This window comes from Melozone crissalis, unplaced genomic scaffold (genome assembly GCF_028551555.1).
Source record: "Melozone crissalis strain CALT ecotype California unplaced genomic scaffold, PUWL_Pcris_2 ptg000004l_1, whole genome shotgun sequence".
Lineage (NCBI taxonomy): Eukaryota > Metazoa > Chordata > Aves > Passeriformes > Passerellidae > Melozone > Melozone crissalis.
This window is the reverse complement of record NW_026535782.1, coordinates 13,543,320-13,557,187: the sequence shown is the minus strand read 5'-3', so window position 1 is coordinate 13,557,187 and position 13,868 is coordinate 13,543,320. Positions and strand designations below refer to the sequence as shown.

The 13,868-nt window shown below is 43.5% G+C and overlaps 1 protein-coding gene across 1 annotated transcript; it reads right to left on the bottom strand.

Moving 5' to 3' along the window:
• Positions 1–276: 276 nt before the first annotated feature.
• On the bottom strand, positions 277–13,284 carry GPR37 (G protein-coupled receptor 37). Its single transcript, XM_054278471.1, has 2 exons — positions 12,513–13,284; positions 277–2,079 (listed from the first exon to the last, which is right to left on the bottom strand). The coding sequence occupies exons 1-2, from the start codon at positions 13,188–13,190 to the stop codon at positions 1,261–1,263; spliced, it is 1,497 nt and encodes a 498-aa protein (XP_054134446.1). The 5' UTR covers positions 13,191–13,284; the 3' UTR covers positions 277–1,260.
• Between the last annotated feature and the right edge of the window lie 584 nt (positions 13,285–13,868).

Below are 13,868 nucleotides of genomic sequence, written 5' to 3'. Positions count from 1 at the left end.
AGCCATCAGCAGAACACACAGTGGCTCTCAAACCAGCCTCAGGGCTGTGAGCTGCTAGTGAATAGCAGCCTCTGAGAGCAGCATGGGTCTGAACCAGCACACAGAGCCCCTGTGATTAATATTCATGCTACACATCCCAGAACAAATAGGAGATGCCAGTCTGATTCAAAGCTGTCTGAAATTGATGGAAAGCTCTCCATTGACTACCATGGGCTCTAGGTCAAGCCCCAAGTGTGTTTATACCTTTTAAAATAGAAGGAATTCACTCTCCACATGTTTCAGTCCCTCACATTTATTGTCAGCAAACCTCTGGCAAAAAAAAATGCCTTTCTCTGCAATGAGACTCTCACTGAAGCCAGTAGGAGCCATTTATACAGAGATGGAGGACATAAACTCAATGTAAAACAAATAGCATACTGGAAAGAATCTTGATTTTGAAATCACACGAGACAAAATTCAGTGCTAAAGTGAGTGTTTCTTTGTAAGAAGTACAAAATAACTCAAGATTTTTTTATACCTGCAGGTTAAGAAGAAAATTTTCAATGAGGCACATTGAACCTTCATAATATAACATTAAAAAACCCACTCCTATAAATCTAATACCATTATAATCATCTTCCTTAAACACTCTAATTATATCCTTCAAGTGTAAGTACTCAAATGTTAATTAAATATGGCCACCTAAATTATGATATGCAAAGGTTTTTTTTTTACTTATTAAAGGAATTTAATACTACTCATAGGTGTCTTTGTTAAATGTAGATTGACAATCAAGTTAAAGAATAAAACCTCATTTATTTTTATGCTACTTTATAAATTCTCTGAAGCCCAAGTCCTCTCAAAATAGTGTACAGTAATTTGATTAAAACTACCTTCAAATACTTTCCACCACATCTTTTACGTGAAAACACCTTGCAAAGCCCACAATGCCTATATAAACATTTTACAGTGATTATCAAAAAAAATACTACAGAATTAAATAAAAGCAGATTGATATGGATCATCCTCCTCAACCAATGAAATCCTAGCACCACACAAAATCTCATGATGTAAAACTGAGTGCTGGCTCTTCTCTCTCTCTTTCTTTCCTTTTAATAACCAAAGAAATTATTTTCCAAAGCATGGCTGTTAATACAGATTGGTTTGAAGAGTAGTTTTTAACAGTGATTTTTTTTTCCTTCATTTTGCTTCAAGAAGAAAAATATGAAGTAAAAAAAAGGAAAAAGGAAAAATATGCAGGAAATAAAGTCCTACGGTCAATTAACAGTGAGTCCCCACGGAAGCAAAAGTCGACATTTCGCGACGGATGGTACTGAATGGGGAGAGCTCCAGCTCTGTGGTGTACTCATTGTCATTGTCATCACTCGTCACCGTGGAAGACTTCTGGATGCATTCATCACAGCAGCAGCAGCAACACTCCATAAAGGCCCGGCTGAAAGGTTTACAGAGACAGAACAGGAGAACTGGGGTGACGCAGGACTTAAAGAACAAAAGGAACTGACTAATGAGATGGAGGAGGTCCATAGTCTGTCGAGAGACTCCTGTGGACATGTAGGCAGTCACAATGTTGCAAATGTTTTCAGGAATGATGCAAAACCCATATAAAATGGTCAAAGCCACCACTGTGCAGTTCATCTGACTTTCCAGCTGAATCTGTCGCTTGTTCCCCCTCGTGCAGGCTTTTTCTGCCCTCCTGATTTTCCTGGCTGTCACCAGGGAGCAGGTAATGGTGAACAGGGTGGGCAGACAGAAGTAGCAGCCGAAGTACCACCAGAGCCGCGCCCCGTCGTAGGTGAGAGCCAGCACGTAGATGGTGTCGGGCAGGGCCGTGGAGATCTTCACCACGCAGCGCTCGCCCGGGGGGCTGCCGCTGTACTCGGGCTCCTCGGTGGCCAGCTGGCGCAGCACCACCTCGGGCAGGGCCAGCAGCAGCGCGCCCACCCAGATGACAGCCAGCTTGGCCGTGGTGGAGGCGCAGTTCTCGATCATCTCGTAGTACATCTGCACGTTGGTGGCGGCTCGGAAGCGGTCGATGCAGAGAGCGCACAGCGTGAACGTGGTGACGCCCAGAGAGGCCACCTGGGAAGGAGGAGAGGCAGCACAGGTTAATACAGGTGCTGGCTGGGGGAGGGTAAAAAAACATCAGGGAGGAAAGGGAAAAGAAAATGAGAAAAAAGTGGGGGAGGAAGAGAAGCACTGAGCTTCTTCACTGAGAGGAAGTTGAGCACCGTGGTGCTGAGCACCATCAAAAGAAGCATCACAGACAGCAACCAGCTTCCAGTGTTTGCTGAGCTACCATCCAGCATGCGTTTTCAATGAGGCACATTGAACCGTCATAATATGTACATGCTTCTATTTTTTTCTCCTACAAATTCTTATTCCAGCTTGGTGTCAACCTCTCCTGGAGGTCCAAGCAAGCATCTGTGCAACACTGAGTGGGAAAAAAATATAGAGGAACTGATCAAAATTTAAAACTAAACTGTTTCCTCCCCCACTTTTTTCTAAGGGGTGTTTTTCAGAAGGATTGGTTCCACCACAGGGGTTGGAATCTCAAGTCAAAATGGGAGAGATAGGAAAGTCTTCCTTCAGCAGAAGTTACGACCACATAACAAGTTCACCATGCAAGCAGAGGATCAAAACATTAAACTTTCCATATCTACAAAACTTAGAAACTCTGGGGATGAGGCATCTACTGAATTGAGTAGGATCCAACAACTATTTTTGTGGACTTAGGCTTTTAAGCAAAATTTTGATGGGATGTAGGCGCATAGTCATCCCCCGCCATGAGTTCAAAGAAACTGTATTTGAAATCCTGAGACTTCCAGAGCCTGTGCAAAACTAATCTTCACTACAGTGGTTAGGCTCTATATAACCAACAGTCAATATTTAATTTAGAAAAAATTCAAGGAAAACCCAGGCTTAATTTCATAGGAAACATTCTGTGGGAAAGTGTACTGTAGGCCAGGAGAAACAGAAGAAGTTTCATTCTTTAAATGATTTAAAGATGGATTGGAGAGAGCTGTCAATTATATACTGTGAGGAACAAGTACAGAGCAATGCTTATGTTCTCTAGCTTTAATAATCATTATTCTATGCATGAACAGAAATCTTGTGCTGCCATGAAACATCATTTCCTATCATTTTATCCTGTTTATAATTTAATTTCCTAAAATAAATTTGCAAGAAGACTATATACATTTTGGCCTAATTCTATTAGTAATAAACTCAACTTCAGTTCAAATTTAAAGCAGAACTCTCATTAACTTCAATTGGACAAAGACTAAGTGCCCTGTTGATTTTTAATTCACTTATTTTCTTGGGTTTGCATACACATGTTATGCTGAAAATGTGTTGATGTGTTGTGAAGGAAAAAGAAAGTAAAACAATATTGCTAATAAATGTAAAGAATGCTTACTTTTATAATGAATGAACCATATCTCTGCAATAAAGTAATATTAGGCAGTTCACTATAATTTTGCTTATCCAAATTTGATGTGTAATGCTATATTTAAATTTCATATAGACTTTGGGATACACTTTCTGATTTCTGCCATAATATTGAAATAATGCTGTTTACGCATCTCTGAAAAAAGTTCTTCAAAGATAGATAGCACAATTATGCAAAATTATATAAATGTATCATTAATTTTGACCTTCAATATTTAACAACCATATCAGATTGCTAAAATTGACTATCACTGAAAATATAAGGCACTTTTAATTCCAACTGCAAGATGTTGGCCTGCTTGAAGAATTCTTTGAAGCTGCTTCCTAAAAGACGGAATAAGTAAGATCCAATCTCTTACTAATTAACTTGCAGAAATATTTAATAATGAAAAAGCACTACTGTAAATATTTTTAATAGGCAACCATTGATTTGGAAGTTTAACTGTCTGACAAGATTCAAAGAAAGCTTGGTAAATACAGCAAAAAAATAAAAAACATTTAAAGAAAAATACAGGGAAATCTTAATGAACAGTGATAAACTTTGCTAATGAAATATGATTGTCATGTATCACAGCTCAGAGTCAGATTTTTTAATTCAAGATCAGCAATTTTGTTTCCAAAATATTTAAATGTGTGTGCAGTCTTCAAACCTTTACCCTTAACATGAAACACGAATAACAAAAGGGTCAGGACTCAGCTTGCTACAATTATAAGAGACAGGGAAATAACTGAGATCTGGAAATGACTGGGGATTGAAATAAAAATCAGCAAAACAGAAGAAAACCTGAGTGTCTGTACATTAAGATGTTTCCTTTCAGCTGTGGCGTGAGCCTCCCCCCACCCCAAGGCAGACACTTCAGCATTTTGTGGCAAACAGACTGTTCCACAGCGGCCCAGACATTAAACTCTGCAGCTGCTGGGGCTGGGCTAATGAAGGAAGACACGTCTGCCATGAGGAAACATAACCTAGGGGGCTCCTGTCACATTGACTGACCAGCAACTTGGAGGCTTCAAATAGAGAAATAGAGCAAGAGCAAACAACTAGGAACACTGGAAGGCGGCTCTGAAAACCCTCCCATGGACTTACTGATGAAACAAACTAAACAAAGCCAGTGTTTCAAGCAACAGTTTCCTATTTTCTGTAGATTAGCAGAGTTAGTGATGCCATGGAAAAGCTTGCAAAAACCAAACAAAAACACTCAAGCAGATGATCATGGATTCACTCCAGCTGACTTGCTTAAATGCAGTAGAGCAATTCAAGGGTTGGATTATTTACTCCACACAGCAGACTATGAGTAACAGCCAGCAAAATCAATGGGTGCTGCTCAAAACCTATGGGTTAGAACTGGGACATGCATTCTGCACGTTCACATAATTTCAGTCTAGGTGTGTTTCTTCATACCAGTCATACTAATAATTAGAGCTAAGCTGAAAGTGTGAAAAAATTCAGAGAAGTTTTCTTTTCAGGTATTATATTGCCTTGAAATAACTACAAAATTAAGATCATCAATTTGACAGGGAGAAGGTAAAGCACAAATTAACAAATTGTAAAGTGGTGCAAGGCTGCATGGAGTTTAATGGCGCTCTTCTTGTAACAGCTGAATGTCTGATATGCTGTTCCAATCTTAATTCCAACAACCTGGCTGGAAATGAGGCAAGGTAAGGGCAACTCAGGCTCAGTAGTTCTTGATCATTACTTAGTTCTCTGGTTTATTTCTATATTGTCCACTGAAGATTCTCCTTCAGCCTCCAGACATTCAGGATGACATAATTTTACAACTTTCTCTTACTACATGAAATAGCAAAGTCCCCAGATTTCCAAATGAATGACCACCATTCTGTTCTGAGGAAGTGGCGAAGGAATCCCCCTGCTTTGAGGAGATAGCCACACCATTTGGGCAGAGAACTGCTGCTGAAAGGATTGCTAGCTACAGCATAGACAGAATTATTGTTACAAAAGAATCTCTTTAAACACTGTTTCTCTTTAAAAAGCCTTGAGACTTAGTGGGCACTGTGATGCCCCTCCAAGACACTGCATTAACCTTTGGTCATTAGCTCACCAGCTGTTAGTCAACAGTGTCAAAAATGATTTGGGGAACTGAGGCCACAGAGAACAATAGCAAACTCATGAAATGCTCAGCATAATTGCTGTTCTCCTGTCCACTCTTCCAGCATACTGGTTCTCCTTTCACAAACTTTAACAATTACCAGAATGTTCCCAGGCCTTTCCTGGCCTGGCCTACTTCTTCTCCTGGCTGTGGTCCCACAGCTCTTGGCCCTGGCTTCCAGGAGCAGAGACTGGCTAGCCAGCAGAGCAGTGTAGATGTATTACAGTGAGTTATGGCTGGGGGAATAAAAGTCAATTTTGTCCCACTAATTTCTAGTCAAAAGTAATGAAAACCAGAAGCAAGATCAAAAGAGGTGACTTGGGTGAAAAGTCCAACAAAGACCAAATTCTGTAAGTGAATACAAAAGAGAGGTTGGGTCATTCCACCCAGTAAGACAAAGAGCAATAAGTGATATTGCTGCTATCTACAGAAAAATGTATTATGAAATACAAAAGTCACTTAAGCCAAAAGACAGCGAACATAACAGAATGGAAATCAACCAGCTCTGAGCAGCTCCAGGCTAGAAACGGCAGTGACCATTCTGATGGAAAAGTGAGTGGAAACAATGTAGACTAAGTTTATATTGAACAAGTTAAAATAAAGGTGTTATAAGAAGTAGACATCAGCTGAAGCTGAAGTTTCTAAGATAGAATATATTTTATGTTGATAGCAAAGAATTTCTTAAAACTGCATGGCACTCCTCCTTTGTTACAAGGTGAGATGGGTATACACAACATTTTTACATTGTAATGGGAAAGCTGAACTACAGCAGAGGTTGGTGACTAGTATCCAAGCCACCTCTGAGGTATCAGTGACACCTCATAGATTCTGTATATCCATTCCTGTTATATCATATAATCATATTTTTATTCCTCAAGCCATTATAGGTTATAATTTTCTGACAGCTATTCCACATCCACATTAAACTTCATAGCTTTTGAACATGTTAATGAAACATACCGGGGGACTCCTGTAGAGTTATCCATTTTCCCTAAGATAAATAAATAAATAAATAAATTTAGCACAGACTGCAATACTTTTTTTTTTTGTGCTACTCTACACTTACAGTACAGACTCCAGTAATAAGAACAGACTACTGCAAAATAAAAGATCAATTCACTGCAAACAATAATGTAATATTTACCTAGATTTCTGCTCTTTTAATAAAGAAGACCCACTTCACTCCCCCAAAAAAACCCCAACAACCCCCAAAACAAAACCAAGAAAAACAGTCATTATTAAAAAAGAATATATCTGTATTTCTCACAAGAAGTGCCATTAATGGCTTTATGCATTAAAATAGGGAAGAGTCTCACAGTGAAAACACTACTGTGGTGTGGCAAGAATAGTTCAGTAGCCAAGAAGATCTGGAGCCAGTGTACAGCTCTGACATCAGCAATTATCTTATGTATCCCAAATAAAAATCTATATCACCTATCTGAAAGATGAGATGATAATTCTGAAATCTACTCTCAGGGAGATGATCCCACACACATGGAATAACAGGTTGTTATTAACAGGTTGTTATAACACTGTTGTTTCCTCTGAAGTGCTATCAACATTCACACCAAGGAGTCATAAAGCACACATGCTTTATGTGATATTTACCCTTAATATCTTACACTTCTGTATATCACAAGCTATACTGCATAGAATCAGAATCCATTTCCATGTGTCACTCTTGAGTTCTGTAGGAAGCAAAAGCCAACAGACTATCAGGGCACTGAAAATACTCACTAGTACACCACATGCTTATCCAGGGGCTTGGAAATATCACAAAACACAAAAGGATTTCATTTCTGTTCATTTCCCTGTTTGCTATCTACCACGCTACCAAATAGGTACATGTTTTTTGTGTGTCACTTTCCACTGAGGATCAAGTTCTCATCACACTACACAAGGGACTCCTGCACTAGTTCTTAATAGCAGCAATATGGAACTACAGATAGGAATCTACCTCTTCCTCTTTCTGCAGGAATAATCCTGTCATATGGAGAAATTACATGCTAGTGTTCAGAGCAGAGTCAATAGAGTTGGGATCACAGATGTTGCCTTTTCCTCTCCCCACATATGTAACTTAAATATTACTGACCCAATTTTAAACCTACTCTGACACAAATTCATTTCCATGCTGAAATGCCACAGGCAAAGTTTAGCCAAAAGCAAAAACTTAGAGGATCCTAAGGACAGGATTTGCAGAGGAAAGAAAGACTGACACAACAACCAACATGGCAGCTATCATCATCGTACCATTAATACCTAAAGGGCAGAGACATATTAACACTTCAGTTTTAAACAATTATTGTATGATAAGCACTGAAGATATTCTGCTCAGTTAAAGATACATCAAGCCATTGCCCTAGAAAACACTCATGATGAAGCCTTGAAACTGCAGACATCTCTGAGTGTCTTTGTCTGTGACCCAGAGGACTCACTGGAGGTTCAGGAGCACAGTTCTGACTGGAGTCAAAGAAGAGACATAAAGAAAATGCCGCACATCAAAAGACACAGAAAAGACAGATAATACACAGCTTTTATAAATTCCCATTAAAAATGTATTTGCTTCCCTAAAGTGAAACTTAAAATAGGGATCTCTTCTCACAGCTTTGGAACAGGCAGAGAACAGCAGCTTTCTCTGTACTTCTTGCTTACCTCTGTCAAGTAAAGAGAAATGGGAAAAAGCCTCACCTCAAATTGCCCTGGAGGATCAGCTCCAGGGAAAGAGAGCAATTCGTGTTTCAGTCCAAATCAATCCTTATGCTTTCCACTAAGAATACTAATTGTGATAGCTTTCCTGAGCTGGAACTTGCCCACGAGAAACAGGAGTGATGCCACAAATTCATTGCCAAAAGCACATGCAGAGTTTGGGCATCAGATTTCAAAGGCTTTTACTGTCAGCCTGCTCCAGAATCACACCAGTCTTGTATGCATGTTATGGTCCAGATGAGGACATCACAAATTCTGTCCTGTTCTTTGTGAGGTGTCTGGGAAAAGCAGAGGGCCTCATGTTCACTAGCACTGAATTCAGGGCTGTGTACCATACACTGGCCTCAGCGACTTCTTGCTCTGTGCTGGACTGCACAGGATGGTAAATCAGCCTCTGCAAACCCTCATGCTAGACCACTCCTCAATTCTAAACCCCTGCTTGGCCATAAGTAGCTTGATTCAATCTGTTCACATGGAATGCAACTCCCTTAAACAAAGCTTCTCATGTAACCTCCAATAGCAAAATGCATACAACTCAAGCAAAGTTCCATCTTAAGCCTGAAAGAAAGTTTCCAGTCCTACCTGACAGAATACATTTGTCATCTTGTGCAAGTTGCTCTGGGCCTTAAACAACTTATTTAATCTCTTCACTACTGGCTTTCAGCATTAAAATGAAATAAAGAAAAAACCATAACTTTACATGACTTACAGTTGTAAAATATTTAAAAGCACAGTACAGATTTTGTCTACATTTGTATTTCTTTCTATTAAGGCCTAGAATAAATCTGTAAGTAGGGAAACTGGAACTATATTCAAAAGTTCAAAAGACTGAGTGCTTTGAACAAAACCAAAAGGATTCCACATCAGCAGGAATTATCCAAATTCATTGTCCTTCTATTGTCATTTACCTCATGTCTCCTAATTCTGAGGAATACTGACAAAACTATATGAAAGACAAAACAAACAGTGTGCAGGTAAAGACTTCAGACATGCATGCCAAAACCTACAATTCTGAGCCATGTAGAAAAGTGGCAGAGTATTAAAAAGCAAAGGAGAAGCACATCTCCACACATCCTTACAGGCAGAGTAGCTGCATCAGTTGTTCAAATTCCCTTCTCAACTCCTTTTCAGTACACTCAAAATTAATAGTTACAAGTGGCCATACTGTTATACAATATACAGCTGAAACTACTACTTAATGTACTTGCCATAGAAGATCTTCACTAGGTATGGAAAAACTGGCCTTTAAATTAAATTTGTGAAGACACTCCACTGCTGGAAGCTCAGTCTTTACCTATACAAATGTGCAGGAAGATATCATAAAGCATTTTTCCCAGACTGTGTGTGCATATGTGTTATCACTAGCAGCAGATGCTTTGTTGGAATTCTATGCAATGCCCATAAAACAGCACAAATAAAAACCAATTGGTCACAAGAGGCTGAACTAAGAAAACTCAAGGTATTTCCCTGGGATCACCTGAAACCTTCAAACAGCACAAAGCATGCTTGACTTATGTTAAAATGCTGTGATCACTGCATCACTTACTGTGGATAATCAGCCATCCCCTGCTCTCTAGTTCTGACAGTAGAAGCTGGTAGGACAGAAGACTCAGGCCAATAAGGGGTTTTGACGCTTGAGATATTTCTGGATCTACAAACCCCGGTGAGACACACAGCTCTCCCTCTAAACAGCATATGCAAAAAAACTCCAAAAACAAAGAGATGAGAAGATGGAACCAAGAGACCCTTAAAAGAACCAAACACTGTGCAAACTTATAGAAAATACAGACAGGAGGTTAAAATGTGTCCATCTTCAGGAAGATGATTCCATATTTGTATTCTACAAAGGTCTGGAAACTTCTCCTGAAGATATCTGTCAAAGCTTTCCTCTCAAGGAGATAAGACTTCACCCTTCCCCTGTGTGTGAGAAGATGGGCCTGCCCAGGTGAGTTACAAAGGAAAAGAGAGTGTTGTTCAGCTGTCAGATAATGTACTGCTGTAAACAATCCCTGACAGAGCAAGGAGCAGCAGCTGCACATGGGATGGATTTCATGACATGCTACACATCTGCATGGCTCCTGGTGGTGTCAGTGTCACTGTGTAATGCCTCTGAGGTTAGATCAACACTTGGAAAGCAGTGCACTTTTGCTCTAGCTGCCTTCTCTGCCTCAGCAGGGTCAAATCCTGATTTATAGGACAGTGTCCTTCATTCCAGGTGCCAGGTGAACTGTGGAGTCATGATCCACCAGTGTTCAGTATCTGCCACTCATTGCCACAGTTTACAGAGAGGGAAATCCAGCCTTTTACTTACTCCTCTCAAGGTGATGAGATAATTTACATAAATGAGTACTATATTTAATGACACTGAACAAAAACTATACAACTCTGGGAGCAACACAGAACCGCAAGGCTATACCTCTTCATATTTATAACTAAGAACTAACTTAGTTCTAAAGTAAAGGTTTTAAGAACTTTATTATACTTCCTCAAGGACAAGGGAAATGCTTTACTTTTAGACACCAGTGATAATTAAGCCTAACACCAGTTCACCTGACTGGAGTGGTGCCAGTTCTTGAATAAGACCAGCTCTAGACATCCACAGAACTTTAAAGTGAAAAAATAAGATAACATTAAATTAAAATAGCAGCAGCTGAATATTTTTCAGGATTACAGATTTGAATTTCAGCAACTACATTTCAGCTAAACTACTTTCAGTTTGAAAAACTCTTTAGTGCCCAAAGCTGCAAAGCATAATCAACTAATTTTGAGGAACAGTGTGGCCACACAAATCATCTAAACTACTGATCTATTTCAACTTTGCACGTGGATGCTCCAAAAAAGGGTTAGGAAGCATGAAATGTCACATGAAAGTCCTTGAAACACAAACTACAGTAGCTATTTTAAATGAAATGGTTACTTTTAAAACACTGCTACTTACTGGCTACTTATTTTTACTGGTTAAGGAAAGCAGCCCCAGAATCCATTTCAGGAATTTTAAAGGATTCCAGCACTAAGTTTCTTCATAAATACATATTTACTGCATCATGTCTTCTTAAATGCAAATGACTTCAGTGTACTCTGAGTTTTTTAAATGCAGGTGGTATAGTACTGGCCTAGAATTCAACTAAGCGTAACACAGCTGCACCCTTTGTCCAATACCACCAGTAATAAACTAAACAGATGAAAGAAGCTGTGGCAATTTTATGGCTACACAGGTCACACATGTTTCTTAACACTTCAAAATATCCTAGTATCATTTGACAGTTAATTCTGTGTTACTGTGTACTAATGTGCTGTTGAAACGGACACTCTCTATATTGATAACAAGTTGGGTATTTGAGGGTTTTCTGGGAGGGGGACAGGAGGTTGCTTTTTAGCTTGTTTGGTTTTTTTTTCTAATAGCTCATTCTTAGGACAAGAGAACCACCAGTTGTTCCCTCAGCTCTCAGTTACAGAATAATGTTGCACATAAGGTTTTGGGAACACAGGAGAGCCAGCCAGAACTCCAGGCTACCACCGTAGCAGCAAGCCTCAGTGTTCGGTTCCAGTAAATAAATAAAGCAGACAACCTGAGCACTGCCGGCAGGACTGTGGCCAGCTGTCTGAGAGCTTCCTTGACAGAGCCGCTGAACAGCTGCCAAGAAGCTGCAGTTTAAACGGAGCTGGTGTCTTCCAAAAAAAAAAAACAAAAACAAAAACAAAACCAATAAAAACAAAACCCAACAAACCTGCAGCTAAATAAACGTGAGATATGAACGCTGAAATATAAGTTAAGAGCCCAGACATTCCATTATTCCATTGATGGGATGATCCCATTTTTACAATCACCTCCTTACAAGCTATCCCTTCAAGCCCTTCATCCGCTTTCCCGACTCATCTTCACTTTACTAAAACAAACAAAGTGAAAAACTTGAGATCTAATTCTGAGAGGATCACTTGTTTTCCAGGGTCACAGGGAATAAGGAAAGTTTGGCAGAAGTCGTGCGGGTGGCAGGGAGCGCCGGACGCGCTCAGCGGGAGCCGCAGAAATCCCGGTGCCGCTGGACCCGGCGCGGCCACCGCCGACTCCGCTCCCTGCGGGCCGGGACGGGCCCCGCTCCATCTCAAGAGCACTCGGAAACCCGAACCAAAGGCACCGGGACGCCCCCGGGCCGGCAGCGACGGCAGCGAGAGCGCCGGCCCCGCACACGGCTCAGGCTTGCGGCGGGGAGAGCAGCTCGGGGGCCGCGTATCCCCACCCAGGGACGTTACCTCAATGTACGGGACGATTTTGCAAGAGAAGTCTTCTAGAAGCCACTTCTTGGTGAGCTCCTGAAAGATAACCAGCGGCAGGCAGAAGAAGACGATGAGGAAGTCCCAGAAGGCCAGGTTGGCCAGCAGGGAGTTGGAGATGCTCCGCATGTAGTAGTTGTGGCAGACGATGCACATCACTGCCATGTTGCCCATGATGCCGATGCCGAAGATCACCACGGAGAGGCACATGACGGCGTAGGCGCCGTACGACTCCTCGGTCAGCGGGTAGAAGGGGTTGCGGAGCCGGGCGCGGCGCCCCGTGGCGTTCCCGCGGCCCCCGGCGCTGCCCTCGCCGCCGGCCGAGCCGTTCAGGGGCAGCCAGCGGGGCCCGCCCCTCCCCGCCGCCGCCCCGGGCTCGCTGCTCCGCGCCCGCCGTCGCCCGGTGCCCGGGGCCCCGCGTGGCGCGCAGCTGCCGCCCGGCCCCGCCGCTCCGCCGCCAGCGAGGGCTCCGCGCCCGGGCAGCGTCGCGGCCGCCCGCCGGCCGGGGGCGAGGGGCGGCGGGGCCGGCGGCGAGCGGGCGCGCTGCGGGGGCGCCGGCGGCCCAGAGGCTGCCACGGGGTCCGGGGCCAGGGCGCAGGCAGCCCACGCACCCAGCACCTGGCAGAGCAGGGCGAGCGGAGCGCCGAGGGGCCGCATGGCCGGGAGGCGGCGGGGCTCGCCCGCTCCTTCAGACCCGGCGGCCGCCTCGCTCGGCGGGGCTAGGACTGGGAGACATGCCCACCCGGCTCCCGGGAAGAGCCGGGTCAGGAGCAGCCACCACGCCGCTGCCGCCGGAGCGCGGCTCCCGTTGCCGGCCGGCGCTGGGGGCGCGACGAGCGGAGCGGCGAGGAGCCTCTTGTCACCGACGCCCGGGGCAGACCCGGAAAGTTGTGTCGCCGTCTCCGACGCGCAGAGTTAATGTAGCAAGTGCAGCGCCGGGAGAACCCCCCCTCGGCGCTCCGCCCTTTCCCGGGACCGCTGCCTCCTCGCCAGCAGCCGCACCGCTCTCGTGCTGCCCATTTGCGTCCTCTCGCCGCCGCGGGCACCCGGCGGCTCCGCGGGTCAGGAAGGGTCCCTTTGGGAAGACACCTCCCCTCGCCGGGCGGTCGCGAACACTAACTCCTCATCTCCAGCACCTCGGAGAACACAGGTTGTTGCGCGCAGCTTAAGGTGTTTCAGAGCTTTGCAAAACTCTTGCCGGGATCGATCATTGCACCCCCAAACACTCGTACGCGGGCAGGGGATGGCGAGCACGGCCAGGGCACCAAAGATGCTGCCGGCGCCGGGCGGGCAAGCCCCGGGACGGACCCCTCGGGGCTGCTCTCGCTTCCCGAG

Coding starts and splice junctions, on each gene's coding strand:
- GPR37 (XM_054278471.1), bottom strand. CDS start 13,190: ATGCGGCCCCTCGGCGCTCCGCTCGCCCTGCTCTGCCAGGTGCTGGGT. Junction 2,080..12,512: donor AAATCGTCCCGTACATTGAG/GTAACGTCCCTG, acceptor CCTCCTTCCCAG/GTGGCCTCTCTGGGCGTCAC.